Consider the following 11975-nt stretch of genomic DNA (forward strand, 5'->3'; position numbering starts at 1 on the left):
TTAGTCAAATAAGTTAATTTAAAATATAAAAATCTTCTCTAATTGAATAAATGAGAAAAAATTATTTTGAACTAAAAATTTATTTCAAATGGATGAATGTTATTATTGAAATTTCAAATGTTCTTTAATAGTTGAACACATTTTTATCAATTAATGTTTAAATATGGTTCACAAATTTAATATTTCCTTTTTACATTTTATTCTTATAATTTTTATTTACATTATGCAAAATATTATTTATTGTAAATCTGATATAGCTTAATATATATTACTTAAAAAATATATATTGTTAACTAAAAAATACTAAAAAGAAATGAAATAAAGTGGTCGATCATTATCTATAGTACATTATTAAAAAAATAATAGGATCATTATTAGAAATGCTCAAAAAAGAATGAAATAATTGATTAAGAATAAAAATTATAAAAATATAATTGTTTGCAATTAATAGAATAATAATTGAATATAGCTATAATAGAATGAATAATAAAATATAATCTATTCACATAATAGAATAATATTGATTTGAATTAATAATTGAATTGAATAATACCTTTTAGTATTTTTTAGAGGAAATAAATATGTGATTGTTGTAACAACCCTGATCATTATTATGATTTTTCTTAATTTATTTTAGAAATTATGAAATAAAATAATTAACCTTAGACAAATTATTTGACTATATTATTGTATTTATTTATCAAAATCATGAATAAGTCATATTTGGATAATACTTGAGATATTTTAAAAACAATAAGTCATATTTGAATAATATTTGTTGGACGTAACATAAGATATCCATCAACATCATATATTTTAATAATAAATAATTTAATTTATAAAATATTCGATTTTTGTTAAAATAATACAAAACACTCAAAAGTTCATTTGTACATTCTCAATTATATTTTGTTAAAAAATTACGTAATACAATTATAACAAATGTTTATATCCCTAAAATTAGATACTTAATACATCAGAGTCACATACAATAGAGTGATAACAACATTGATTAAAACCTAATCTATCATTTTTTGTACAAGACAAGACTAAGACTTAGAACAATGACTTAAAGAAGATCTAACCCTTATATATTTACTTCAAAACTCTCGATGCATCATTAATGGATTCATCTTCTTCTTGAACAAGCACAACCATCTTTTTAGTGCTCGTCACAAATTTTTCATTCGATCTTTGTTATTTCCATCAAGTCCTTCATCTTTATCTGAAAAACAAAAGGTGTATGAAGTGAATCACTCATCTCTTATAAAAATCACAAGCAAACGAATTTACAATCACAAAAATACATACTAAGCACCTTGATGTGGTCCTCTCAGAGTCTTTCTCACAATCTTATTCACATTTCTAACAAATTCTTAACTTATGACATCACGGGTCTGTTGCCACTAAAACTTCTAGAACTCAATGGTCTTACACATTTTAAGTTGGATGACTCTTGGAAGTACACCCTCACCATGGTATAATGACAAGCTCTAGCTAATTGGTGATGTCTCGCATTTGTCGGGATTGCTAAGTTTACATCGTGGAAACTCAATGTCATATCCCTAAGAAACAATGAGTCAATGATCCATCCCCAAGTATCACTAATCTGGGAGGATTGACTCCTCAATGATTTCCCCCCACTGGGATTGTCCTTTATATATAAGTTTGTGTTGGCTCCTCTGTTAATGGTATCAGACAACAATCAACTAAACAACATAAACTCATCTACACATCACATGGAGTTTCACATCTCTCCGACTATCTCAAGTGATCAATCCATCATTATCCCATCCTTCACAAACATAACACACAACAAAGGCGGAACTCCTCACACATCTCTCTAGAGCTTGCCTCCATAGTTAGTCATTACAAGGAGATCATATTTCTTGAGCGTTGTGTTGTCCACATTAAGTTGTTTAAATTGGGAAGTTGGTTGAACTTAGGTTTTATTGGTTACAATGAAAGTCATCATTTAGTTTTCTTTGAGAAATCAATATACTACCTTTATCCAAGAGATTACTAGACAGCCATCTACTAAGTACTACTTCTCTTCAAAAATTTCCTACTAAATCTCTCTCCTAAACCTGCGACGTACAATCACCATTCAATAACTAAATCCGCTTTTCCGTTCTTCTAAGAACTAACAGAAGTATAATTTAGGTGTTAAAATCACTGTTAGGTGTTAACTATATCAAACCTTTTCAATATAAAAAGAACAATTATCTCTTTAGAATTCAGCTATATATTCAAATTATCAAATGCATAATGTATGAAGAAATAGCTGTCAATGCATGCCACAATGAATTCTCGTAAAACATTGGAAACAAATTTTTACCGTGTAATATTTTGTCCAATTAGCAAATAACTGATGGGTCCAGACTCTAGCTAGAAGCAGAAAGCAAATTTTAGAAAATAATGATCGAGTGATTTACAAGAATCACTTAGCAGAAGAGAACCCTATAGAATTTTCAATGTGATAATCAATCAGAATCAGAATCAGTCAATAATAAAGAGATTTTCAATATGAGCAATCTTTCCGCAGTCTTCGCCTTCTGGTCTCTGGCAACGCGGTTGGAGCAAGGGACAATACCGAATTACCAGAGTTGAAATGGACTTGGGCAGATCCTCATCTGGCAAGCATTGGAGCCTGGGGCAGCTCAGAAGAAACAGTTCCCTGAGAGAGGAGTGGTGGCAGAGACCCTCTGGTAAGTATTGGAGGCTGGGGCAGTCATAGATGCATAGATAACGAAGAGAATGTGGCAACAAATCTTGAGCATGAAATGACTCCAGGTCCAGTTTTCCAATATCCAAGGTTTTTAGAGAGGGATGGGCTCCCAAAGCTATTTCTGGTGAGGTTATAAATTTGGAGCAATTATAGAGAGTCAACCTGTTTAGATTTGATGGCAAACCTACGTCAGGGAAAGGCAGAACTTTTGGACAATCTTTTATGAGTAGCTCCTCCAGAGATGGAAGGAGGATATGCAATAATTCTAATTGAGGACACTCATTGATTGTCATATACATCACATGATTATGAGCGTGCTTCTGTGAAATCCTCTGTAGATTACGACACTCCCAAAGACGAAGTCTCCGAAGTGTTGGGAATAAATCTAGCGAAAAGCTCATTAGAGAGTTGCAGCCATCACAGATGGTCAACGATTCAAGGAAATCGTAGCAACGGCTCATGGGAATATTCATTTCTGGACAAGAATAAACATACAACTTTTTAAGACAAGTGTCAGATATGATGTGCCCACTCGTTTCCAGCAACGTTGCTTCCATGTTCTGTCCCCTGATGGTGAATTGTTCCCCACCAAATTCCAACCATCCATCATTGCCTAGAAGATTTTTGCAGTCCTGAATTGTTAGTGTCCTTAAATGAACAAGCGGCACGGACAGTGGCAGGTTCCCTTTCAGCTTAGGACATTCCTTTATGGAAAGATGTTGAAGACTTGGAAAAGCACTTGCCACATTTTGGCATTCCCATTTTTCCCATTCTCTCATATTGTAGAATTTCAATTTTTCCAAGGATGTAAATGAAGAAGAGCTATTCCCATGAAAATCAGCACCAGTACTCACTATCCCATCAAGGCCTGAAATCTCCAGGTTCTTGAGCAATGGCAAGAGTCCAAGGGGAGGCAAACGTTGGCAAGATTGACATCTGTCCAACACTAAGGACACCACATTCAATAAAGAATTATGTAGTAACCAATTTGGAAAATGTTTACCACCATAGTTCCTGATTGACAACCTCTCCAAGTGTTTGGAAGGCTCTAGATTCTCAATTACAATTTCATCCCTTTCTTTGGAAGAATCATCAAGGTTCCCATTGTAATCCCATTTTAATTCTAGCTGCATAAGGTGTGTTTTATTTTTCAAATCCACAGCTGAGGCATCCGATGGATTCTCAACATTCTGCAGCCTACCAATTGATAGCCTTCCATGAAGATTGAGTTCTCCTAACTGCTGAATAGTGAACTCCCTACTTTTCCCAACATCAAACGAATTTATCAATACTAGAAGGTTCTTCTGTTTTCCCAAATGTGCTGGCAGCTTTCTCACTCCAGTATTCATAAATTCAAGGTATCGCAAATAGGTGAGTTTATGTAAATTTGAGGGCAGCTCCTTCAAATATTTACAATCATTCAGTTTCAGTATTTGCAAGTTGTAGAGTGAACAAGTTGACTCTGGTAGTTTTCTTATGCTAGTATGGGAAAGGTCTAAAGAACGAAGATGTTTAAGATTGCCAATAGAGTCAGGCACCTCTGTGAGTCTATGCCAATAAGACAAAGATAAGAAGCGTAAGAACTTAAACTTGGAGATCAACTCATGTATTGACATCCTGCACCTCCAATAATATTCATGAGAATCTCTGCAGTCAGTTGTTGACATAAACGTATGCAACCTTTTTGTATCATATAAAGTTCCAAAACCTTCAAAATATCGATAATCATTGACCACAACTGAAAAATGACGGGTTGCTTTTGGTATGGTTTTTGCTTGATCAACTTCCAGCCTGAAACACATGTCCTCGCTAACATATTTTGCCAAATCATTGAGAAGGTCATGCATGACAAAACACCTTCCCCCCTCTATGTTGCTTGATTCTTGGAAGAAGGACCTCGATAATAGATCATTGAAGTACTGTTCACCAATTTCTTCTGGACTCTTACTCTGTTGATGGCATTGTAGCAATTTTTGAGCCATCCAGAACTGAATTAAACACTCCTTGTCAAACAAATAACCTTTGGGAAATAATGCACAATAAGCAAAACATCTTTTGAGATGGGAAGGAATGTGGTGATAGCTAAGTGCTAAAGCAGGGACAATATCACTATTATCTAATTCCCATACCTCACTTTCCAATATGCCTTTCCATTCCAAAATAGATTTGGTGTGTAATAGACTTCCCATTGTTTTCAAGGCTAGAGGAAGTCCTTTACATTTTTCAACTATCTTCATACCAATCTTCATGAAGTCTGGATTTGATTGAGGATTAGCATTTTGGAATGCGTGTTCTGCAAACAACTGCCAACAATAATCTTCTTGTAATTGCTGCAGGTAGTGTTCTTTTGACCTCATGCTAGAAGCAACTTTCTTATTGCGTGTTGTGACAATGATTCTACTTCCCTCAGCCCCAAAATATAGAGGAGTCTGCACAGCTACCCATTCGTCCAGTTTTTCGTTCCAAACATCATCCAAAACAAGAAGAAACTTTTTATCTTTCAACTCTACTAGCAATCTTTCATGAACCATCTGTAGGTTTCTACTATCATCAGTTGACTTAGTGATTGCCTCAAGAATTGTTCTTGTTACCTTGAAAACAGTAAAATCATCTGAAACACAGACCCAAGCTTTGATGTCAAATACATCATCTATCCTTGGGTCATTGTATGCATGTTGGGCAAGTGTGGTTTTACCCATTCCGCCCATACCCACAATAGAAAGTATTGATAACTTACTGTGGTTGCCAGAGTCAGAAGTGAGCCAATTAATTATCATTTCCTTGTCATTATCTCTGCCATAAATAACACTTTCAACCACCAAAGATGTTGATGGTGATTTCTGTGACACTTCACTACCGAATCCAGATCCAACACCACTAGCATTGTTCAAACCTAGATCACCCTTTTGGCTCGAGAGAAATTCTAGGCTGCCAATGAGTTGTTCCATCCTTGATTTAACTTCCTTGTTAAAGGAACTAAGAGGAGAAGATTTGAAGAAATTTGGTACCTTGCAAGTACAGGTTTGAGATTCAGGTTCAGCTTCAACTTGGCATTTGGAGTGTTCATATTCTATTTCATCCAAGACATCCTCTGCCTCATGCACCGCATCTTTGACAGCAACAAGCCATGCTTTCACACGTGAATCTCTGAACTGCTTTTGTTCTGCATCATCAGCTAGAGCATCTATGGACAGTAACTTCACCTTCAACTTGCTCAGTAGCGTCTCATCGAGTTTTCTTCCACGAAAGAAGTCCAGAACTTGATGAGAACCCAGCCTGTCAAATGTAACCTGAAGGAAAGAAGAGAGAACAGCACCACCAACGAATTCTAACGCCATGGTAGGAAGAGGAGTGGAGTGGACGAATGGAAACGAGTAATTAGAAGCCAATGACTCAATGCATTGCAGCCTATGACAATAATTGAGTGATTCTTTCCCACAACACAAACTTTCACACTGCAGCTTATGCCAATGAATGATGGCTTTACTTTAAGGTAGTGGGGTGAACATCTTTTTCTTTGATGGTCAGTATAAGCAATAATTCTCGAGTCTCTCAAACTTCAACAGCTGTATTCCATGAATGAATGAGTGGCTATGAATATGAAGTACCGATACGGACACCAGACACGACACAGATACGGACACCAGACATGACACGGACACGGACACGTGAACACCTGTAATGTCTAAAATATAGAACATAGTATAGGTGTTATGTCGGTGTTAAACACCACGGACTCGTGTCAGACACCGAACACGACAAGAGACTGAGTGTCTGTGTTTGATACTGAAACTTATCTTTTTTATTCATACTTCTTTTGGGCTTCCTTTATGGTCGTTATCTTCCACTATGCTTTTTAGTAATTAAAAGCATTACTATTAGTAATTTCTTACTGGCATTCAACTGTCACTATATAATGTCACTATCTAATCTAATAAGTTTTTGATATGACTTCTTTCAATCATCGGTCTCCGTATTACTCAAGGTAAATATTATGAGACTAATTTCATCGGTCTCCTAGCTAGATTCTCTTCCAGAGATAACACTCAAAGAAAAATCCCAGCTCAAAATCTAGAAATATGTTACACAAAACACTGAATTCCCCTTGATGGCCTCTCTTGCAATCTGTTTTATCAAGAATTCAATTCTCTTGATTGCCTCTATGCATTCTTTAATTTCCTAATATAAGCATTAGTGATTTGTGGTTTCCTAACGTAATCTTTCTAATAATTTGATTTTGATCACTCCATTATTTGGTTCATCCTATCATTTTAAAGTGTGGTTGCGGTTGCGATTACATTGAGTAAAAAATATTTATATTGCGGGTAATTGTGGGAAAATACTGCTGATGTGTCTGTAATTACGGTTACAGTGAGTCAAAATACCTTCATATTACGATGACAATCGCCATTGTAGAACGTTATTTAAAACCATGATCCAACCCTTTGTTTTGTTTTTTTCTAATGATTAATATTTGGTTAATGAAGCTGTCTCAAATAGTTAATTGTTTGTCTTAACATATTTGTGGTTTCCTTGATCATAATAACAATCTTTTTCTTATTCAAGGTAAATAATATGTGACTAATTTCATCTTGGACTTTGTTTATAGTTGTGAATGGTCATTTTAAACAACCACATGATGAAGACACACATTCCAATGTACAGGAAATAATTGGATCATGCAAATTTTTAGTCCGGATACTTTACTATTTCAGATTCCATATCCTGTGATCTATTTCTTTTTTGTAAAGGTCTATGTCAATGTAAATTAAAAAAATTCATCTTCTTGATGCACTAGTTTGCTATGAGATTACGCGACATCATTTGTAGTTGTTCTAATATGTGATATTTACTCATTTATCATTTTGGTGTTTAATTAAGATTTATTGGTTTTATTAACAGGAATCTAAAATTTGAAATGTTCAATCTATTACTAGGTGAACATTGTCCTCGAGATTGTGTTTCTATGTTGTTCGATATAAGAATTGGAATTATCTTATTTGTTTTGCATACTTTGAAAGGAAGGACTGGGAAAAATAAGGATTCTATTTGGAATTTTTTTCATTTGCATAGCTGTAGTTTTAGCAATTGGCTCCTTCTAGAACTAATAGGAAATTTTGCAACGGCTCGTTCTAGCAGCGTTAGACTGTAGGATATTCCGATGCTTACCTTTATACGTAAGATTGGAAGCCAGTTTTAATGATTGATTTGTAATTTAATATATATATATATATATATATATATATATATATATATATATATATATATATATATATATATATATATATGATAGTGTCTAAATCTAATAGAAGGGTGATAGTCTTAAATGCATTGTATCAATAATGTTATAATGTACATGCCTGATATTTAACTTAGTGCAGTCCTTTTTCTTTTTCAGTTTTCCTTCTTTGAAAGTGAAGTTGGGATGGAAAAGTTTTTTTAGAAAAAATAAGAGTTTTTACATTTAAAGAGAAGTTGATAAAAAAAGTTAGTTATTACCTGAATATATATTTTAATAGTGTCCAACCAAATGACCAGGTAATTTCCAGGCATCTTCAACTATTTTAATCATGTGTCAATTTTGAATTAATTAAATCATAGTTTGAATCAATATATACGGTAATAATAAAATATTTAATACTTTTTATCAGGTAAAAAATATTAAGATAAATTAAATTAAAAATTGTTGTAACTTGTTGGGGGAGACCATACATAAGGGGTGAAGTAAGAAATCCATAGTTTCTAGGATAATAATCTACAAATTAGAATTTGAGTTATTAAAAGAGAGTGAAAGATAAATTATTTTAAGTTTCATTTTAAAATATTATTAATTATTAATATCTTATTTAATGATTTTTTATAAATATTTTTAGGAACTTAACTACAACCATGTAATATCAATAAAGGTTGGTCCAATTCATCAATTGGTAAAAAAAAACTTCTATAAGAATGTGATTTTGATTTTCATGGCTAATGTCGATAATTTATAAATATCTGTAAGCGTTCTTTAATTGTAACAAAAAAAAATAACTACAACAACCATAATACAATTATAAGTAGGAGTCAATTAATTTTTTTTGGCAATTTACAAATTTAGAAGTTATTAAATGTATAACAACCTTAAATATTTTTATTCAAGTCTTCAAAAAACATATCTTTATTCAAACAATAAAGACCTTAAATATTTTAATCCAAACATTGTTAAAATAAATGAATTTGAATTTAATGTATATGCAGCCACAGTACAATTCAATTATAAATTATTATTTGAATTACTTTAAAATAATTATTTTAAAAGTAAAAAAACTTATTATACGTGTTAAATTGTAATTAGATTGACTATATAAAATTATATATAACCCTTTTTTATGAAAGAAAATAATACTGCAAAAGTTGAAAATTTTAAAGGTTGCAATACTTTCCATAATTATATGTATATTTGAGAATCAATGTGATCAAATGAAAGTTAAAGGATTTCACTGGTTGTAAGAATAAGATTTACCTCATCTAAAATTGAAGACTAGAAAAACGATGAAAACTATTTACAACTAAGCACTTAAAAATGTTCTTTTGATTTGAATCTTCAGATAAGTACATTTCTTTTAAATTTAGACTTTCATAATGTAACAAGTTAAATAAATTTTATATTACACAGTCTGCAGCTCCAGGTACAATTGTTAGAAGTGAAATTTAGGAGATAATAAAGTCACTTTTATCTATATTAAACCTTTATAATATAAGACAATTATCTTTTTAGAGGTAAACTCTCCAAATTATTAAACAAATACCAAAAATTAGTTATCAATAACAAAATAAATTCTGATAAAAAATTATAAATAAGATTTAAATGTGAAATATTTTAGCCAATATTAAACAACTCAGCGACGTCTCACACACACAGCAGATACAAGTTTCTTAAAAATCAACATCACTATATCAGCAAGTCTTGAATGTGATCAGCAATCTTTGGCCAGTCTAGGCCTTCTGGTTTCTGGCAACGCTGTTTGAGCAAAGGACAATAGCCCTCAATCTGAAGATATGAAATGGATTTAGGAAGACCCTCCTCTGGTAATGCAAATTCAAGGTGATGCAAATTGGTGAGTTCATGTAAATTCAAGTGCAGCTCCTCCAAATATGGACAATTGTTTAACTTCAGTATTTGCAAGTTGGAGATTAAACATGTTGAATCGGGTAGTTTTTTCATGCGAGTCTGGGAAAGGTCTAATGAAAGAAGTTGTTTGAGATCATCTACAGAGTTGGGCACTTCTGTAAGGCCAAAACAATGAGACAAAGATAAAACACGCAAATTGAGGAGTTTATGCAAAGTTGAGGGCAGCTCCTTCAAATGCGTACAATTGACCAACTTCAGTATTTGCAAGTTGTAAAGTGAACATGTGGGTTCAGGTAGTTTTTCTATGTAAGTGTTGGAGAGCTCAAATGAATGGAGATGTTTAAGATTGCAAAGAGAGTCAGGCAGCTCTTCAATGTCAGAACACTGAGACAGAGATAAGACACGCAAGAGCTTAAACTTGGAGAACAAATCATGTATCTTTGACATACTGCAATGCCAATGATAGTAATATTCATTCATGCTCCTAATTGTTGACATAAATGTACACAATCTTTTAGTATCACATAAAGTTCCAAACCCATCAAAATATTAGTGGTGATCAATTACAACTGAAAAATGGTGGGCTGTTTTCTGTGTACTTTTTGCTTCATCAACTTCCAACCTGAAATAGATGTCCCCACAAACATATTTTGCCAAATCATTTAGAAGGTCATGCATGACAAATACTTCTTTATTTTTGCTTGATTGTTGAAAGAGTGACCTCGATAGTAGATCATGGAAGTACTACTGCTCAACTTCTTCTGGACTCTTACTGCTTTTATGACAGTGTAGGAAATTTTCAGCCATCCACAACTGAATTAAACACTCCTTGTCAAACTCATAATCCTTCCCGAATAAACCACAGTAAGCAAAGCATGTCTTGAGACGGGGAGGAAGGTGGGGATAGCTCAGTGCTAAAGCAGAAACAATATCACTATCCTCTAATTCCCATATCTCACTTTTCAATATGTTTTCCCATTCTGAAACAGATGATTTGTTGTGTAATAGACTTCCCATTGTCTTCAAGGCTAGAGGAAGTCCTTTACATTTTTCAACTATCTTCATAACAATCCCCTCGCACTCTGGATTTGGTTGAGGATTACCATCTTGAAATGCATGTTTGGATAACAACTACCAGCAATAATTTTCTTGTATGGCTGCAGGGGATGTTGTTCTGACCGAATGGTAGAAGAAACCTTCTCACTGCGTGTCGTGAGAAGAAATCTTTTATCTGCCAAATTTTCTTTTAGTCTTCTCTGAACCATTTCTAGCTCTCTACTATGATCAGTTGAATCAGTAGTCGTGTCAAGAATTGATCTTGATACGTTGAAAACATCAAATTTCTCTGAGACACAGACCGAAGCTTTGATATCAAATGTACCATCTATCCTTGAGTCATTGTATACAAGTTGGGCAAGTGTGGTCTTACCCAACCCGCTCATGCTCACTATAGAAAGTATTGATAGCTTCTTATCAGTGTCAGAAGTGAGCCATTCAAAAATCCTTTCTTTGTCATCATCTCTGTCTCAAATATCACTTTCAACCACCGAAGATGTTGATTGTGGCACTTTACTACCCGATCCTGATCCAACTCCATCATCACTAGCCTTTTTCAAAGGTAGACTATTCATCTTGTTTTCTGTCTTTATTTTATTATTTTAAGAGACTTGGTACCATTTTCTGCACGTTTCCAAAACTTGAGTGCATCACCTAACTTATCATATTTTGCATAATTACATAAAATACTAATATATATACATATAGGAAAAGTATAAGATTAATAAATATTATATTATTTTCATCCAAAAAATTTTACTATTGGCTACAGAAAATAATTTTATATATTTTAATTATTCATATACAGATAAGACCTCGCACACTTTGTAAACACAATGTGAACGACTAATCATGCCTTTGTTTCAAGGTTTAAAGTCTTCTGAACATGAGGCAACATAATCCATTAATGAAAGCTTTAGAGAGTCTAGTCTAGTTCGGTGGCTAACTTATGAATAAATAAATCCAAGATATACATCGTACACATTTAATGAAGACTTCAGTGACCAACTTATCAATAAAGAAATTCAAGAAACCTAACATCATATATATATAAAAGCAATGACGGTGTGTTACTTATAT

General features: G+C 33.1%; 1 protein-coding gene and 1 pseudogene across 1 annotated transcript; both read right to left on the bottom strand.

The window, feature by feature from the left end:
* Positions 1 to 1249: 1249 nt before the first annotated feature.
* Positions 1250 to 6411, bottom strand: LOC114374553 (putative disease resistance RPP13-like protein 1). The gene has a single exon (XM_028332213.1). It carries the CDS (start codon positions 6064 to 6066, stop codon positions 2500 to 2502), a length of 3567 nt encoding a protein of 1188 aa, XP_028188014.1. The 5' UTR covers positions 6067 to 6411; the 3' UTR covers positions 1250 to 2499.
* Positions 6412 to 9944: 3533 nt separating this feature from the next.
* On the bottom strand, positions 9945 to 11392 carry LOC114373837 (annotated as a pseudogene).
* Between the last annotated feature and the right edge of the window lie 583 nt (positions 11393 to 11975).

Source organism: Glycine soja, chromosome 11 (assembly GCF_004193775.1).
Source record: "Glycine soja cultivar W05 chromosome 11, ASM419377v2, whole genome shotgun sequence".
NCBI classification, from domain to species: Eukaryota; Viridiplantae; Streptophyta; class Magnoliopsida; order Fabales; family Fabaceae; genus Glycine; species Glycine soja.

Excerpts from the sequence above, each read along its gene's own strand:
- LOC114374553 (XM_028332213.1), bottom strand. The coding sequence starts at position 6,066 with ATGGCGTTAGAATTCGTTGGTGGTGCTGTTCTCTCTTCTTTCCTTCAG.